Source organism: Equus caballus, chromosome 31, assembly GCF_041296265.1.
Source record: "Equus caballus isolate H_3958 breed thoroughbred chromosome 31, TB-T2T, whole genome shotgun sequence".
NCBI lineage: Eukaryota > Metazoa > Chordata > Mammalia > Perissodactyla > Equidae > Equus > Equus caballus.
The window spans coordinates 21,573,946-21,594,149 of NC_091714.1; the positions used below are offsets into that span (position 1 = coordinate 21,573,946).

Below are 20,204 nucleotides of genomic sequence, written 5' to 3' on the forward strand. Positions count from 1 at the left end.
ACAACAAAATCAATAAACACAAGAAACTCGTCACCATAATTCTTAATGCACACCTTATTCCATGTCAAATTTACGGTTCTTAAGCTTTCCGAAATTTTTTCTCTTTCATGTAAACTCAGGCTTTTATCTGAAAGCATTTCCAGTTCAGTTCTATTCAGCCACTTGAGTTTCTCAGCTTGTACATCCATCTCTTGGGTTAAGTCCTAAAGGAGTTAGGAGAGAGGTGTGGTTAGAAGGTTGTCATACTGGGGAAAGTTCGAGAACTATATTAGAAATCTCTTTGGGAAATAGTCTTACAAACGTGAACTTTTAATTTCATAAATGGAAAATAAACTTATAAGAAGCCTGAACTTATGTTAATAAACTTTAACTGACAGGGGAATGAACACCCCCCTTCAGTTTGCATTTGTGTGCACGTGTGCAAATGCTCCCACATGCTCCTCCTCCCCCCAGTCTCTTACCATGGTCATACTGTGTCATATCTACATTGATAATTTAAAATTCTATTCTTAGATAATGAAAAGGATGTCTGTTCTAATGAAAGGCAATAAAAGAAGCAACAAGAGTATTTTATGCATCTCTCTCTCCTTTACCTCTATCTGCCATAAAATACTGTCCCAAGCTCTGTAACTGCCCCCAAATTGCTTACAAAAGTGATGTTCCAAGAAAATGATTGAAATTTTTAGATAAAACAGGAACAAGTTTGTAAGATATCTGTCACATTTTGCAAAGAAAATCTAATAATTGTCTGCCACATATTTTTCATCATTACTAAAAGTTTCTTTCCCAAAAGGCCTCAATCATACTCCTTTAGACAAAAGCTCTCATCAAATTAGTGAGTATCCTTTTAGGCATACGTTGATGCGCGCAAGTGTGTATAGCCACACTCGCACACAGTTTCTTTTTTTTAATAAAAATAGAACATTATGATTATTCTGTAAGAAGTATTTTAATTCTTAAAACACAAAATATAAAAATGAATGGATATTTGGGTATACTTACATATCTATATATCATTATGCATTTTTGTATGTTGTATACACATACAACTATAAACAATTCTTGTTGGTTGCACATCAAGAAAGAAAGTCTGATTAATACAACCATGATGCTAAGTCTATAGTAAGCCGCAGTAAGTTACTCTCAAGTCACTTAGACTTTTCTTGTAAAATTCAATCTTATAGATAGTAACCAGTGATTATCTTCAAAATCTAAAGGCAAAAAACTATGCTTCACAGTATTATTATATTCTAAAATGATGAAGTCTGTTTACAATATGCCAAAAACCTTCAGTCTAATACTGCGACAAGATTTATCACTTTTACATGAGTGAAGTTTTACCTCTGCAAGAACAAAATTACAGCTGCTCTTAAAAAAAATAAATGAAAGATACTCCTCTTTAAAGTTCACCACATTTACCACAAAGTACAAAGTTTCTTCCCTTCTCTCCTTGAGTCATGTGATACCTTATCTTTAGCGTAAACGTTCATGCATCAGGGAGCACTGGCAAATATAGAGACAAACAAACCACTTACTGTTAATTCTTGCAGGTTTTCCTCCAGCTCGGTGGTTGATCTCTTCTGCACGGCGTCCTCAGCCTTCGTTAACCAGCAGATAATCTCATCTAGTCTTTTCCTATATTCCATCACCTGCTTACTTTCTCCTTTTAGCCTAAGAGATTATTGAAAAATATTGAGAAAAATTGTCCAATTATGCAGAACACTATATATTTGCTTTGGATATCCTGACTACATACTTCACACAAAAAAATTCCTAATAATTATTTTAATACATATTTTCAAATGAGTATTAACAGTAATGTATTCACTCTGCAATACTAGAGAATATTTGACAACATAAGAATAAGAATTCTTCCTTCTTTTAAATTCAGATTAAATTCAAAAACATCGAAACTAAAGAATGTTATCTTCCCTCCTCATAAAAAATGATATAGAAATTTAACACAAAGGACTTTTTTTAAAGCTAGATACCACTGGACAACATAATGGAAGTTTTTTTTTAAAAAAAAAAAAACATGAAAAATGTCTTTATCTAAAATAATAAGGAAAAACACATAATTCTCTTTGAGTCCTCCATGGAGACAGAAAGGCATCATTATGTGACATTATTCACATTAGGTGGCAACTATTACTCTACTTTATTCATAGGAAAGAAAGAATAAGAACAAGGCAAGAGACTGACAATGGGAAATTTTTACAAGTATTAGGAAAGTCAAGAAAAAGTGAAAATTTGGTGAGTTCATTAAAAGAAGTATTATATTTGAATAGAGTACCAAGTTATAAAAAGAGATCTAGAAAAACCAAAAGCAAACGTCTTCAAGGATATAAGGAAACAGAGTCATATGAATATAAAAAAGGAACTGCCTTAATTAGATCTTTTAAATGTTAAAAGAATAACATTTATAAATATATAAACCATCTGTCAGAAGATGAGAATACGAGTAGAACTCATTTGACAAACAAGATTATGCATTTTTAAGAAACGGTTTGAAAGCTATTTAGAGCTTGGTTGGTGGTATCATTATTTTTTATAGCTGCTGCTATTAGCTGCTGGCTTAAAAATAGAATGCAATTTTTTAATAAATTACATTGTGTCATCCTTAATAAAAATTTACATTTTTATGGCTGTGATTTTCTTCTTTTTAATCACAAAAAGACCTAACATAATGATGCAATATATATATACTACATACAAATGCTCAATAAATACTTACATATTTAATAGAGTCAGTAATATTTGAAGGAGAGTATTTAGTGCTTAAGAAACTAATGAAAATCACCCCAAAATCACAAGTTTTTATTTTTAAGTATGTATCGGGAAAGAACTCTGCTTCAAGATTAAAAAAAAATAAATCAAGCCATAGTACTACTTGTTAAGACGACCAGCACCAAAACAGGCAATTTACCCTCTGCGCCAAAGAGGACTTAACTGAAATAACAACTTTGGACACATCTAAAATACTATTATCGACCTTGTGTTTAAAAAAAATAAAAGTTGAAATTTAAATTTCCAATGTTTCATAATCATGACTAATTTAGTATTTAGAAAATATATCTATGAAGGAAATTAATATTATCAAGTTATTTCAATAAGACATGAGTTACACAAAATTTTCAGGTACAAACTAGCTAAACGTAATCTACATTTTGAATGTTATCCCTAGGAGTAAAAACAAGTTGTAAATTCATGTTCAAACAGTTGATAACAATTGCTCATTAACAATTATTAAGTTGATAATAATTGCTCACCAGGAATTGCTGAATTGTGCAAATATTTAACTTACAGGAGCTCGATACAGAAATAAATTGAGCTGTGTGCTATTTCTCAATGACTCTGATCACAGTACACATATAAGGTCTTAAAGTTGCAACGTGGCCCCAATTCAAGGTAAGTTACAACCTGAAGTGGCCCATCACCCCACCTCTGTGTCTCCCCCATGATGTATTCTTTAATCACACCGTATCATTTTCTCTTTTAAATATTTTCTTCTTAGTCTCTGAGTCCCTTACTCATACTTGTATCCCCAGTGCCAAATACAAGGCTCAATAACTATTGATCAAATCAATCAACCAATCATTGGCAAAATTCAACAATAACATGCTTGGAGAATATAAATTCTAGGTTAACTTACTATTATAAGAAATAGATATTTCTGGTGTTTACTATGAATAGTCAGGGTATATGCTTTTTACGAACACTGTCTCATTTAATCCTCATAAGACTCCTCTGAAAAGACGTCAGAGCTCTTATTTATAGAGAAGAAAACTTGGCCAGAGAGCTCTGTGGTCTTCCCAAGGTTGACGGCACAGCATGTGAGAGCATAAGACAGAGCATCACTAACTTTCTCTGAGTCCTGGACAGGTTGCTTAACCTCTTCTCTCTGAGCCTCAGTTTCCATAGCCAGTTGGTTTAAGGGTCCCCTCAGAGGGTATAGCTGTGAGGATTAAATGAGGTAATGTGTGCAAGGCACCAAACCCTGTCTCTGCCACATGGCAATCTCTCAACCAAAACACACAAAAAATTATTTGCCTTTTACCAAAACACACAAAATAACAGATAACGCTATTTTATAAAAAGCAGCCATAGGCCAATTATTCATACTTGTACATTTTGTTACACTATAATATCAGACTTGAAAAGGTATTAGATTGGCCTTTAACAAAACACTAGCTTATCTCTAAAATAATACATCATCTACAGAGTTAAAATTAACAGAAAAAAAAATACCTGAGACTTTTTAACCCAAAACTACCATTAACTAAAAAAAATAAAAGGTCAGTAATGAAATGGAATATATTAAGCAAAGTAGAAATCATCCATTAAACATTGACCATCTCAAAAAAATAATTTCAAATAATTTTAAAGTGATATGTAAAATAATACATATAATTTGCGTATTATATTCACTGGTAAACATGTTTGCAACCAGAAGACGCTCTAATAAAATCTGGGCATTGTACCGGAATTTAACATAAAAACCAACCGTCAAACATTGTATTTACGATCCTACATAGAAGAGGAAGTGTATTATTATTTACAAAGCACTGACGGACGTGGGCACAGCACAACCTCTGACCAAGTGCAATGAAGACCCCAAGGCCTGATCCCGAACCCAGATGGCCACATTCTAAGTCCAGAGCATTCTGTCAGCTACTTCAAGTTCCTGCCACATCATCACCATATCACAATAATCAGTCAGAAGGAAGAGGAATAATGGTATTTTTATATGTATGATGTCTGAGTAGAAAAGTGAGACTTTATGGACAGCCTAAAACTACGGTAAGGGAGAGTGTTCTAGGAACTACAGAACATGGACAGTGGAGGTCTTAGATGTCAGGAAAACTCCTATTGTAATAGCAGACAATAAAACAACTTGGACCTCATCTGATCATATCTTAAAAGGCTCTGCCCAACATATCTTCACCCCTGTGCACTCAAGTCATCACTAAATCACCTCGGCCGCCGAGCCTTCACTTCTGCGACGATGACGCTCCAGCGCTGATTTAAACCCGCCAGCTTGTCCTTCAGGAAGCTTCCATCCGTGGGGGAGAGTTTCTGTACGATCCCATCCCCGGTTCTGTTTAGTGCTACAAAACTGGGCTGGTGGCTGCCGATCCCCTCTTCGAGTTCCTGTCACAGAGCAAAAGCCAAGATTAATGCTAACCGCTAAACTAAACTGTTCTGATGCAACGATCGAACCCAGGCACTGCGGTGTCAATTTAAGTGTTAGAGAAACAAAGTCCTGGAAGAATATTTCACGTTCATGAAAAAGGCATTTTTCAACACTTTAATTACATTTCGATGAACACACTAAATGAAATCTGTTTTGAAATCTAACCCACTCTTGTGAATGTCATCAAGCAAAATACATTGAAACAGGACAGCCAAATAATAAAAGAAATAACAGCTGTCTACATTGACGCATAAGCATCAATCATGTTTGATTAAAGAAGACTGGTTAGCTTCTTCCGAACACATGCCTGAAAGAATCTCTTAAAAAAAATACCCCACATCCCCATAAAGCCCTATGTCCCACCATGTGTAAGCAAACCTCAACGTGCATGTTATTGAGACATTGCTTCCCAGGTCTGCAAATTTTCAAGCAGTGGATTAAAAGGATATTTTAAAGTCAAACTAAGCAGTTATCTAAACTCTAAAAATAAGAAAAACGCATCAACATGTTTATGAGAAAAATAAAAGCATTCTCTAACCGCTCACAAACCTTCTATATAAAACATTTAAAAAATTTAATAGAAGAGGAAATATTTTTAATAGTGGTCAATTGAAATTTTGTTTACTTTCAACCATTAATTGTAAAGACCTATTGTTATCAATAGAACTTATTTAGCTATTGTGTTATATTTTCCCAAGACTTACATGCGCAGCTGCCCTGATAGAGCTCAAGAATAATTTACTCTTATGATAAGTATCAATGATACAAAAGGAAATAAGACCCCTAAGTGTTAAAGTACAGAAAACAGAGGTGAGGTATGCATATATCTTTCTGTCCTTGATATAGTCTTGGGTACAAAACTTACAAATGTTATTCTGAATATAAAATTTTTAAAAATAAATTTAATTTTCACATTAGACATTAAAGTGTTTTTTATTTAGATTTCTCTAAAATCCTGAGCAAAAATTGTAAATAACCAATTTTTCTTAAATCTTTGAAACTGGAAACTATACCCGAAACAAAAACTAAAAACTGTCTATATACGCCTTAAAAATTAATATATTTAGACCCTACTTCCCAAATCTGTCATAAATGCCACACACTGAATAAATCCGCCAGCTTTTTAGCGGATCCCTATCCTCTGACAGAAGGCACTTACCTGCTGATGTATCCTGGCTTTCTCTAAGTCCAGGCCACCGTCGGGAGCAAAGGTATCAGCCAGTAAGTCTTCAGCTTCCCGTACCCACTGCGTGAGGTCATTCAGCTCACAGTGGAACTGTCTCCATTCTTCCACAGCCCTATCAAAGTGACTAGAGGACGGCAGACAAAATAAAACAGGTTTTCCAAACTTTCTAGGACTGTCTAGAAGCAATTTTTCTAAAAAGAAGAACCCAAATCTCATTTAAACTGAAAGCCCCGAAAACAGTGAATTTACAGGTCACGGCTCTACAAGACCACCTTTGGTAGTGGATTACAGTTAATAATTCCTCTTAGAGAAACACGCATCATTCCAAGAGCAAAGCAATCTGCACACACCACCATCCCCACCCTGTCTCACGTACATGGGCGCACACGCGCATTACACTAAGCAGCTTTTTAACTGAAAAGACAGCCTTCTCTGGCTTGGAAAATCAAGATTGATTAGCTGCAGGCATGTTCACCCACCCAACTTTAAACACATAACATTTCAAATACCATGAACTATAAAATATGATTAATTACTCTAGTCTCTTAGGAAAAAAATATGCTGTTTTGCTTCTAGAAAACTTAGTTCTTAGCCAGAATAAAAGGCCAAAACACTTCAAAATTTCCTTGCACTACATTATCTCTGTGTTACGAACTGAATTGTGTCCTCCAAAATTCAGATTGAAGCTCTAACCCCTAATGTGATGGTATTTGGAGACAGGGCCTTTAGGGAGGGAATTAAGGTTAGATGGGGTCAGAAGGGCGGGGCCCTGATCCCATAGCACCAGGAAGCACTGCTGATTAGGCATAAGGGAGTTCTCAAAGAAACATGATCTGTTTTATTTTCATGGTGTTTATCTTACTTTGATAACTTCCTGAAAAGTTTTATAGGCAAAACAACGCAGAGACCAGGCATAGACAAGTAGACTGTGTGGTCCCCCTGGTGTGATTCTGACTGATAACTGAAGCCAGGAGAGCACAAGACTCTGGCCATTGCCTTGGTGTTTTACGAAAAAAACAGACTAGAAGGAGTTCTCACTTATTGCTTGTGAGAGGTGGATAAATAGAGACGGATAAAATCAACAGGGATGGACCTTGAGGGTATGATGCTAAGCGAAATAAGCCGGACAGAGAAAGGCAAACACCATATGATTTCATTCATATGTGGAAGATAAACAAACACATAGATAAGGAGAACAGATTAGTGGTTACCAGCGGGTAACAGCGTTGGGGGAGGGCGAAAGGTGTAAAGGGGCGCATATGTGTGGTGAAAGATAAAAACTAGACTATTGGTGAACACGATGCAATCGACACAGAAACTGGTATATATAATGTACACCTGAAATTACACAATGTTAAAAGCCAGAATGACCTCAATAAAATAATTTTTTAAAATAATCCTAAGGGGCCAGCTCCATGGCCGAGTGGTTAAGTTCTCGTGCTCCGCTGCGGCGGCCCAGGGTTCAGATCCTAGGGACGGACATGGCACCGCTTGTCAGGCCACATTGAGGCGGTGTCCCACATCCCACAACTAGAAGGACCTGAAACTAAGATATACAACTATGTACAGGCGGGGTTTGGGGAGATACAGCGGAAAGAAAAAAAAAAAAGATTGGCAACAGTTGTTAGCCCAGGTGCCAATCTTTAAAAAAATAATAATAATAATCTTAAAAATAAATATTTTAGGATAGGTTACCAAAGTTGGGAGAGAAAACAAAGGCAAAAATTAGAAATAAGGATAAGAACGTAATCAACTAACGCATCCAAGTGCTGAGACAAATAAAATGAGAGAGATAACACTTTAGGAAATGTAATCAAGTAAACAAAGCCCACAAAATAATATAATAAATGATACGATGGAGAAAGTTTTCTAACATAGAGAATACAGTGCTGTGCTTAAAATTTTGAAAACTGTCATAGAATAAACTATTTTCAAAAGCCAACATTTTTATAACCAAGAAAAAGCATGAATGTCTGCAATCAACATTATTAATCAATAATGGTCTTGAAGTTCTACCACATTATCACATTAGCCAGATGCATATATGCAAATAGGATACTTGGGGGAAAAAGAAAAAGTTATTATTTACAAATGATGTGTCAGTATACTGAAAAAGGCCAAGAAAATCAATTTTATACCCATACACACACATGCGTACATTTGTGCGTGCACACACACACACAAAGGGGGCAGAAGAAAGCTAACATACACCAATCCTACAGTAAGAAACAACAAGAAAACCACAAAACTACTGAGTAATAGTCCTGGGGAGAAAGGTGTAGACAAACCCTTGAAAACATTACTATGGACACAGAAAAGGACCTAAATAATGAGTGGAAGGCTACATTTCAAATAGTTACGTTTTCATGAATTAATTGAAATGACTGGAAGATTTTACCGGAAGAACAAATATAAAAAAAGAATATGAATTTTCAAGCTGGAATAATTAGAGAAAATTTACTGTTCTGGATGAAAAAGTTTATAATGCTTTAAAAATGAAAACATGATATTAGACTACAACTGATGGTGCAATGAGGCAGAATTTGCAGAATTAAATAAATATGAGTTAGGATTGTATTTAAAATCATGATAAAGTAAATATCATCAACATTAATGAAGAGCTAAATTATTCAACAAAAATTATTGAGAAAATTGGTCACTCATTTAAGAAAAATAAAGCAAAATAGAACAGATTAGTCTTTCTTAATTCAGGCTGCACAGAAAAATGAGCTAATAAGTGTTTAAAAAGTAGAGATGTGTGGACCCTACTGTTGTCACTGAAGAGTCGGTGTGCAGAACCCAAGACCACGAGCCTTAACACAAAATACACATCCAAATAAAATTCAGATGGTTCAGCTATTAAATACAAAATTTAAATCAAACAAAATTGTTTTTAAAATGTACATAAATATGTAACTAATCTCACAATGAAAAGGTAATTTATATGCATGTAAGCAAAATGAAACCACAAAGGAAAAGACTCTAAGATATAATGATATAAAATTAAAACGTGTATAAGTCAAAAAAATTAACAAAATTAAAGGGCACATGAAAAGTTGTGAATAATTAAGCAATAAACAAAAATTGGAATGGTTAATATTCTTAATGTAGAAAAAGTCTTCTGCAAATTACTAAGTAAACCGTGTAACCAAGATAGAAAATGAGCAAAGAACATGGTGTATCAATGAACAGAAGAAATATACTAGAGGGAATAAACATATATAAGTACATTCAAATCTCACTGATAATCAAAAAAACGAAATTGAGATGCAATCCATTACTAGAAAATTAGCAAAGATCTAAAAGAAAAAGTGTTAACAAGGGTTAATAAGGACACTTTCACATATTCTGTTGGCAGGAGTGTAATAACCAATTCTGTGATGCAATCCAGAGCCTTAAAATGTTATTATTTTTTAACAGATCAGTCTTCAACCAACAATCAAATCTAATTAAAGAGTCAGAAGTATGCATAAAGATGATATGAAAGGATATTCTCTGAATGTTCAAAGAGACGATTTTTAAAATGCATGCAAAAGAATATACAAAAGGGCCATTAAAAGTCATCTTTTCAAGGACTGTCAATCACATGAAATAGGTAGACTAAAACAAAACAAAACAAAAAGATGAAGAAGATGATGCCTAGTTTTTGTGTATACGGCTCTAAAGTTTTCCAATGCGTTTTTCTGTGTTAATTTTCCTCTGATACGGTCCTTTAAGGCTATTTCCCATCTTATTTCCCTTTCCACTACATACACAGCGACTGGAAAAATCTCATCAGTTTTTATGTCTACCCATGAACAGGCCTGGTCAAAATCTAGACAGAAGAAGGCTCAAAACCTTTCCATTAAACAGAAGGTTATAAAAAGAGAGTTTGTGGTTATATTTGGATTCCAATTATCTGTAGCTGTCTGTGATCTTCACTCACATTAATCACCACATGTGTGGAGAAAGTGAACATGAATGAAAATCCCTTTTAAGTTTTTTAAAGAAAATGGACACTATTTAAATATTAAAACATTAAAGGTGCTTCCTTTAATTATTAAGATATTATGTTGTAAATGGTCATCTGCATGTGCTCTGATTCCTCTGTCTTTAAGGTACTACACTCACCACAATTTATTAAACAGAGCCTATTACAAACATGTAAAATATATTCTCATTAATCTTAATGTACACAAGACCTTTCTCGTGGCTCCTGAACTTATACGCCTTTTTTAAAAAATCAAATATTAATTTAATTTATACATACCCTTTACGATCATTGTACATTCTATTAATTCTGTCCCATTTTGCGTTCAATTGAGTAAGTGTATCCCGGATCTGAATGGCTTCAGGTCCAGAAGCTTCGAGAATAACATCTGGCTGTTTTTCATGAATGACTGCAATCTGCTCTCCCAGCTTGTCCAGCTGGTCTTTGATATTCTACAAACATATTGTCATACATTAACAAAATCCAGCAAGGAGATAAAAAGAATGGAGTCACAGAAGACCAAAAATTTATGTTGCATTATACTTCTCTAAAATATAATGAAGCATAATAACTGTTGCTCAACAAAACTGGAAACTTTTTAAAAAAATAATACCTCACTTTGCCCAAAGTGTGAGGGACACTACATAAGATCCTAAAGGCAGAAAAGAAAATCCTCACAGATGCTCAAGGTCGCATTTGTACAGGACGTACAAAAAGCTTCAGTAACATTCCACAAAGGTAATGAAATGTTTAAAGCTGGAATTATTTATATCTTTAAATATCTAATACTGCTAATATAAATGATAGAAACGAGCTATCAAAACCATCAACTCTATCAGCAATTTTATTGTGATTTTATACGTAAGTGCAATCAAATTACATGAAAAGGCCGTGATGGTATTTAATAGTTTTGTGAATTAACTACAAACTTCCAGATCCCTAATTAACTTCCAATCAACATGCTATTCCACACCCCAACACCTGGCCCATCTTAAATCATTATAGACGGCAAGACAAATGCTGACATTTTATATCAACTGACAAGTTTATAAGAAAGGAAGATGGTTTGTACATGTGGTTGATTTTTACAAAGTCTCTGATGCTGCAAAGAATGAATAACTGTGCACACTTAAAAACCCATATCTACGTTTAAAAAATTAAAGTTTTTGATAATATTTCATTGGTGAATACAGGAAAAGTTTATTATTCATTGACTCCTTGGAACAAATTTTAAAAGGTAAAGATCATCTAAGTAAGCACAATGACACACTCCTCGCTTTATTTCTACATTAACCACATTGTTCAAACGTGTGCCTGGAGATTTACCTTCAGAGAATCTTCCTGAAAAGAGAAGTCTTCGTAGACAAGAGTGGTCAGCTCTGGAGTATTAAGTGATAATTCAGCATCATCCATGGAAAGTAAAACTTTGTTAATTTCAACCAGATAATCCGTGGGGAGAGCTGGCGCTCTAATGCCAGAAGTAAGTTGACCTGTTTTCCTCTGTTGAATAGGGATTGCCTGTAAAAACATTAACAATAACACACATCTCTTAAAATATCCCCACAATGAATGTTAGCAAATCGGAAAAAAACAGTAGACTACTTTGTGGATGAACTCAATACCATGAGCCAAAATCAAAACAATGTTATAATTTTTAAAATTTTTGCCCTGCATTGCTATAGAAACTCTTCACAATCTCTATTCTAATTTTCGTCTGTAGCCTGTTGTTAACCAGTATAAATAAGTTAATGCTTAAAAGGTTTCTCTTTAAGATCGATGCCACATAAACTCATCATTTTGAAAACAGGAAAACATAACTTCTTTCCTGAGTCATTGAGGAAAGGAGAATATCCTGGAAATTATACAATTCTGTGTGAAGTAAAACATTTTAATATCATTATCATTTAATCTGTTTTTTAAATCTCACAAGTAGATTAAACACTTCTGGGCCTCACTGCTGAAAACGTAAATAACTGAAACGTATTTGTAACGTAACATAAGAAATACAATGGAGGTTTTGATTAGAATAATATCCAGCTAATTCAGAACACACTCTTAACGTCTGAGAACAATCTTACAGAACATGAATATCCCATACAAGACAATAGGTCCTAACACGCTCAATTCAGACAGATGCTAAGCTGGGTGGACTACTTATTTGCCCTCATCTAGTCTTTTCTATATCCTCTAATCAGAGCTTTCTAAACAATAAAGTGCTCTCTGGATGGACCGCTAGTCCTTCAGTTCAAGCCCTTTACTCCTGGATGGTTACAGTATAACAAGTGCTGTCCACTACTGGCAAATGGCCAAAGTACATCCACTCCTGAGTTAGGGTAGTTTCCTTGACATTTTCATTATATTCCTATATTGAACTTCTAAAAAATGATATTCCCCTGTAAATTCAAATATGACAGTGAAAATGATCATAAACACATGTTCATTGAGTTAGTGATCCTGAAAATGGTTACAATTCCTAAATGAAACCAAGACTCCGGACTAAAATCATTGGGTCAATAATACGGTGTTGAATTTAGAGGCCTGCATTTATTTGTCTCCTAGAATTCGAAAAACCACTACTTTCGCCAATTGATGGGCAGTCCCGGACAGGCAGGGGAGCAGCAAGCCTATAAATTTCCTGACTTTAGCCACAGGATTATTTATCCTTTTCACACTAATATTAATTTTATTTTCCTAACGCCACATATTCAAATTTTAGTCAGAAAGCATTTCTAGATATTTACCCATATGTCTAAGAAGGCAAATTGTATTTTTCAGGCAAATATAAAAGAACGCTGAAATAAATAATGTGTCCACCCAGGAACCAGTTTTGAATAAAAAGATGATAAATATTTTTTTAAGTAAAGGAAAAATTAAAAATAACCTTTTAATTTTAAATAGGCCAATTTTTTGGAAGATCACGAAAGTAGCCTCAACTGTTCCTCTTCTTAATTTTAAAGCAAAAGACCCAAGGAAACTAGTTAAATGTTGAGTAATTGTGTCAAAGGAGCAAAATAAGAAACCAGGACCCAATGTCCTGCTTGGCTTCCTCATCTATTAACCAGGCTCTCGCTGAGAGACCCTCTGTTTGCCGCAAGACCAGAAAGGGCTCCAGGCCTCCAGCTGTTTGATACATGCAGGAAGCACATGCAGCCTCGTAGTACTTTCCTCATTAGCATCACTAACCAGCACATGCGCGATTTTTTTTTTTTAATCTGCTCCGTTGGATTTCAGGTGAGAGTCCCTTTTATACCTTAGCAACTACTCCAAGACCAGGAATGGGTCAGCAGGTAATCCAAATAGAAAGTTCCAAGTTTAAAAATATATATACGGTGTTCAGTAAGCCTGTCTTTTTCCATTCTCACCATAAAGATAATCTAGGAGTTTCTGAGCCTCCACACTCCTGCAGAAGCAGTGAGGCTGTTGGAAATTTAAACACGTGCTACTACGTTCCCAAAATAGATTTCCTCCCAAGAGTGTGATCGATCAAAATGCCCGAGGGGAAAAAACATCCTGGGGATCCGACCCAGACTTTACTTCTGGATAATTGTACGTTTAAAGGCCTCTGCTAGGACACGGACATACAAACATACAACAAGGTAGGACTAGACAATGTTACTTGATGTAGCTCATGTCACACAGCGAGCTAAATGCCAAATAGATTAAAAGTTTACTCTAAATGAACACTTGATAAAAATTTTCTAAGTTTTGTTTTTATTAAACCATAGGAAAAAACTGGAACTAAACAGAATTGAATATTTATCAACTCTCTGAATAAGAAGGACTTTTTGGTCCCAAAACAGACTGAAAAAATATCACAAAGGAAAAACATACTCATATGTAGCTGAACAAACATTTTAAAGGGCTGCAAAGTAAAGATAAAATAATTAGAAGATAAAACTCAGTAAGATAATATTTTTTAGCAAATGACAAGAAATTAATATCTTTATTTTATAAAGAGCTTGCACACATTTAAAAAATAGTAACACCCTAGTATCAAATAAGAGAAGGTAATTTAGCACATGTTTCAAATAAGGACATGAGTCCTGTAAACCAGTGGTTCTCAACCCCGACTGCATATTAGAATGTTCTAGGAAGTTGTTTTTCAAAATGCTCCACACATAGGCCCAACCTGAGAGGTTCTGATTGAGCTGGTTTGAGGGTAGATCTGGGCATTGACTGTTTTGAAGCTCCCCAGTGATTCTAACGTTCACAGTTCAGAAACAGTTTGGAAAACTACAGATCTGAAGAAGTATATGGGCTAATGAAATAAAGATAAAAATATTTTAACTACAATAACAATGCTAGTGAAAGAAAATAAAATGAGCCTGTAATAGCACATATTAGTACTTTTGAAAAACAAATTTATTTATGGATAAAACACCTAACAATTATATCTATTTTGGACCAGTAACGATTCCTGACTTGGGACACAATGATGAATGAGATATGGCCTGAAACCTTGAAAAAGTGCTAGAGAAGAAAGATACCTTAAAAAGTAACAATAAAGCAAAGAACTATAATATAATCTGAAAGATGTGAGAGATGAAAATGGAGCCAAGTCTTAAAAGATAACAGATTTTTCAGATAAAAAAGAAGGAAAAACCCACTCCAGTGAATGGGAATAAAATGAGCATTATCCCAGAGGTGCTAAGGCACCAGCGAGTTTGGGAAAACATAGAGAAACCCAGCACAGTTACACTACCTAGTAAGCGACAGTGACTCAGAGAGGCAGACGGAGGTCAGATGGAAGCCTCAGGACAGCATGAGAGCGATGAAGCCTACACTTAAAGCTGTTTCTGTATTTTGCAATATTTTCCTGAACAGTTCTCAGATAAAAGAATGACATGGTGAGCCATGATTTTGGAGGAGGGGAGGGGTAACAATTCTGAGGAAAATATGGAGAATGAGCTAGAGTTAGAAAACTCGGACATAAGAAAACCAGCTTGGGACATACTGCAATAACTAATGGGAGAAAATCATAAGAGACTGAAATACAGAAAAGACAGTGGACTAAGACAACTCAAGTCGGTTTCCCAAGGTTGTAAAACAAGTCACTGGTAGAACCACACCGAACTTCAGGTTCAGTGTATCTCACTTCATTCTGACCCCATGGTTTTAATTCCTACTCAGCACGGTGTGAGGAACAAGGTGTGTGAACACCAAGAAATAGCTGAGAATGATTGTGAGGTTTCCACCTTGAGAATGGGTAGTTTTTAAAGTAAGTAATGAAGACAGGGAATAAAGTAGGAATCACATTTTGGAGGGGGAGTGAGAGAGCAAGTGTATCTTGGGACGTGTTACAAGGCTGCAGTACAAACAGAGACATCCAACAGGTGGCAAGCTGAGAGGCTGGAATCTTCTACTAGATTCCAACATCATCAACTACTACCAGTTCTAAAAGGGTTACTTAAAAACAGACCTCTGGGGAGCACCAGCACACTTACAGTACAGCTGGGAAGATGGCCAGTGAAAAGGGAGCTGGCAGTGAATCTTGGTTTAGAATATAAATCATAGTCTCTCAATTTCACAAATTTAGTTATCTGCAAACTAGAATTTTTTTTGACATGGTCAAGACCTCCACATATAAAATACAGAATTGAAGGAGGAAATCACTCCCAAAAGGGATAGATTCCTCTCAAGTTTAATACGTTATCAGAAATCCAAAAGAAATGCCCAATGATAAAGATTCAGGCTTTTATTTTCTTTGAGTCTTGCCCCATCCAAGAATATAAACACATCTAGTAAGACACACTAGAAAGGAGAAAGAGAGACTACTCAAACTGGTTTGCTCTGAACATCCACGAGTGCAACATCACACTGCTGACTGACAAGAGCTGAGTAAGTTATTTAAGGAGAACAGAGACTCCCATGACAATACCTTAGTTTTGTTGTATTTTGTGTGCAAAAGCAGTAGCTGCAAACGGATCTTTTCTTTTTTATTGTCCTCCATGGGTTGACGTAACATTTGTTCCCCCCGTTGTAGGACTTCCTCAATCTGGGCTCTCTCCTCATCCACCTGAACGTTTAAAAGGAAAACTTTACTCAAAAGAAAAATGCACAGGGCCAGTTACCATGAGCTCCCTAGCAGGAGAACTAACTGACAAGATATGCTCACCTGAATGGCATACAACAAAATTCATGTTTATCTTAAAACATTTCATATTTGAAGTTAAAATATCTCACAAAGAATGCTAATTTAGCAGAAATTAGATAACACTAAGATAAGTACCTTTACAGAAAGTGTCTTTTTTTAATCATTACATAAATCACTGGGCAAATCTTAGACTGACACTCATCAGAAAGTCACACTTAGATCTGTTCTATCATGTTTGGCAGATATTTGGGTAAACATCATTGATTTAAAAATATAATTAACCATTGGGCTGGCCCCAGCGCATAGTGGTTAAGTATGGCCCGAGCTCACAGGTTCAGATCCTGGGCACGGACCTACACCACTCATCAAGCTATGCTGTGGCGGCATCCCACATACAAAATAGAGGAAGACTGGCACAGATGTTAGCTCAGGGCCAATCTTTCTCAACAACAACAACAGCAACAAAATATATAATTAAAAGAGAAGAAGAATGAGAACATCATGATTCTGAAAATCTTTTTTTTTTTTGCTAGGAAATAGTAGCCTTGAGCTAACATTTGCCAATCTTCCTCTCCTTTTTTTCCCTCCCCAAAGCCCCAGCACATAGTTCTATATTCTAGTTGCAGGTCCTTCTAATTCTTCTACGTGAGCCACCACCACAGCACGGCTACTGACAGACGAGTGGTGTGGTTCCACACCCAGGAATTGAACTCAGGCTGCCAAAGTGAACTGCACCAAACTTTAACCGCCAGGCCACCAGGGCTGTCTCTGAAAACCTTCTTGAACTAACCTTTTCATCTTCATCACTGGATTCCAACTGTTTTTCCACAGCTTGTAACATATTTTCTATGTCATTTTCTAATTTTTCCAAGTCAGAGAAAGGCACATCAGCTTCAAACGCCTCCGTGGCACCCAGACGTTGGAATGCTAATGGCTCCTGGCCAATCAGCAACTGTGGAAGGAAAAGTGCTCTTTGAAAAGACGTTCTTAACCAGACCTTCCATCACCAATCAGAGGGAAGGAGTGTCAAGACAGGAGCTAGCGTTTATTTGAACTGACTTTAATTTTATTTATTCATACAGCAATGATTTTACCCATTTGGGCTTCTCCAAATTATCTATTTTCTCCAGACTCCAGCCAGGAATGTGAAGTAACGTGCAAATGACTGTGGCTGCCTGGATTGCTGTGTGGAGGATTCTGAGCCCATGTGTGAGCACAGCAGGAAATAGGCTGGGATGTAAAAGCCATCCCAGCCACGGCCACAGAAAGGAAGAAAGGGCACCACCTAGTTCCGGTGCGTCCCAAAGAACGTCTCCTACTTAACTTTCCCCAGTAGAATCCCCTGTGGGTTTGGATACCCAAACTTCAAAACAGTACGTATTTCTCAGTGCAGTCTTTTCAGACAATATCTATATAGAAAGACTTGATATTTATGTGACTAAACTCGATGTAACAACTTTAATAAAACTAAACGCAGAAAACTGCATGCAGTGTTGGCTGAGCATGGGGAAACCAACACTCTCACGCTCTGGTTGTGGAGGTACAAATTGGCACAGACTTTCTGTGGGACTCTTTGGAAAATCTACTTAAGAGCCTTTAAATGTACAATTTTTGCAACAAGTTCAAGGAATTCTAAGAATTGATGCTAAGGGCATATTAAGAGATGAGCAAAAAGACATGCATGAAAGTATTTTCATGATAGTATTTATACAACAATAGCCAAGATGAGGAAGCAACCCAAGTACCCACTGACTCATGATTAGTTAAAGAAGATGTGATTAGATAAAGAAGACAATGGATTACTACTCAGCCACAAAAAAAAGACAAAATTGTGCCATTTGTGACAACATGGATGGAACTTGAGGGTATTCTGCTGAGTGAAATAAGGCAGACAGAGATTGACAAATACCATATGATTTCATTCATATGTGGAAGATACACAAACAAATATATAGGTAAGGAGAACAGATTAGTGGTTACCAGAAGGGAAGGGGGTGGGGGGAGGGCAAAAGGGGGTAAAGGGGCACACGTGTGCGGTGATGGATAAAAACTGGACTGCTGGCAGTGAACACAATGTAGTCTATACAGAAACTGAAATATAGTGATGCATACCTGTAATTTACACAATGTTGTAAGCCAATATGACCCCAATAAGATAATTTTTTAAAACAAATAAATAAAAATAAAGGCATAACAAAAGTAGAAAATTAACTTATAAAATTATATCGGATCATATAATGGAACACTCCACAGCAGTTAAAACCTATGTCAAAGGAGAATATACAAAACACCACAAAAATTTTGATACTTTAATAACATACATAGAGTAAAAATAGACATGTATGCCAAAATGTTGAGAAGTTATTTATGGGGACGATAATAATTTTGTGTCTCCGTGCTTCCTCTTACTGAATCCCTATGTCTCGTGCATTACTCTCTTATACCAGTAAAAATCTCCCACAGAGCCACTGAAAAGAACGAATGAGGTTAGCCCAGGAGGTAAGGAAGTAAGGTCAAAGCTAAGGAAGACAAAAGTTAAAGCAAGAGTCTGGCTTGTTTTCTTTAAGTTGTGAATAATCTAAGTCTATTCATAGGCTATGAAATATCCTTTGGCCTATTATATATTTCAAATTAAGGAAGAGTTAGACAATGTCTACTTTCCACAAAAAAAGAGGACCCTTCCTCTTAGATAATTTCAATACCCAACTCTCAAGAGGTAGAATTAACTTAAGACTCAAAAGATGCCATCCAATGGGCACACCTGGGATCCTGAAAAACTCAGAATCCTCTGTCAGAATGAACACCTCATTTGAATGACCCCCAAAGTCGGCTACGCTGTTTCATTTGTTTTCCCCAGCACTATCGAAATGTTATCATCTTTTCAACTTAACATTTACTGAGAGCTCACTACACCCAGGTCTTGAGAACACTATAGTAAAACGTTTCACTTCCTCCCCTCCTGAAACAAGGGTGAAAATGAGAAAGATACACACACAGAGAAAAATTATAATATGGCAGCATAAATAAACACTCTTTTAGGAAAGCTCTTATTTATTACCCTTTCACTTATCTTTTTAGAGTTTATAAAACTAGGTAACAGCTTTCTGCATTAGATCTATTGCTTGTAACTTTTAGATGCGTCAACACATAAAGCACAAAACAAGTTCACAAGCGTGTAGTTTGTGCAAATTTATAAAGTGTGATGATAAAATAGGCTTAATATTCACGCCTGGCTTGGAAATTAGTCTCATTATTTTATAGCCAATTTTAACTTCTGATGGAGACTCTGAAACCGTTTCTGGAGTGGGTTATTTTCTTGAGTACTAATTTCTTTTTTTCTCTCCTTCATCTGCACAATCACAAATAAATAAGGACGAATGCACCATTCAAAGAAGAGTGACATTTTAAATTAAAAATTTTTGATGTATATACCATAGTAATCATCTATCATTTAGACACATACCTATGAGGAAAATAATTTTATATAAAAATATAATTACTCACTTTGGCACTTTTGATGTGTTGAGACACCTTTTCAAAGTTCCTATTCAGTTCAGCTAATTTTGGTTCTACGAGCTCCCTGCTCGAGCCTCCACGTGCATTCATCAAAACAACGGCTTGATCACGGACATTTTCAACTTGAAGGTGGGCGTCCTCAAGCTCAGATAGTAAACGCTAATTGAAAGAAAACACAAAATTATCACATGGGAAAAATCAAAACCAAACATGAGTGTGATGCTAACTCAAAATTAAAGGGAGT

At 35.7% G+C, this 20,204-nt stretch overlaps 1 protein-coding gene across 33 annotated transcripts in view; it reads right to left on the reverse strand.

Annotated features, from left to right (window-relative positions):
• The window catches only part of UTRN (utrophin), a 478,290-nt gene that overhangs the window by 260,717 nt on the left and 197,369 nt on the right, over nucleotides 1-20,204 (reverse strand). For 32 of the 33 annotated variants that reach the window (XR_011434362.1, XR_011434361.1, XM_070256224.1 and 29 more), the window contains 9 exons: nucleotides 19,949-20,119; nucleotides 17,235-17,396; nucleotides 16,229-16,366; nucleotides 11,677-11,868; nucleotides 10,630-10,802; nucleotides 6,354-6,504; nucleotides 4,976-5,151; nucleotides 1,536-1,671; nucleotides 54-203 (listed from right to left, as the gene is read on the reverse strand). Coding sequence is in view for 31 of the 33 variants with exons in the window: in XM_070256224.1 (XP_070112325.1) it covers nucleotides 54-203; nucleotides 1,536-1,671; nucleotides 4,976-5,151; nucleotides 6,354-6,504; nucleotides 10,630-10,802; nucleotides 11,677-11,868; nucleotides 16,229-16,366; nucleotides 17,235-17,396; nucleotides 19,949-20,119 (1,449 nt within the window). In the remaining 2 variants the exon portion in view is untranslated. The remainder of the gene's footprint in view (nucleotides 1-53; nucleotides 204-1,535; nucleotides 1,672-4,975; nucleotides 5,152-6,353; nucleotides 6,505-10,629; nucleotides 10,803-11,676; nucleotides 11,869-16,228; nucleotides 16,367-17,234; nucleotides 17,397-19,948; nucleotides 20,120-20,204) is intronic. The other variant, XM_070256218.1, reaches the window with a different exon arrangement.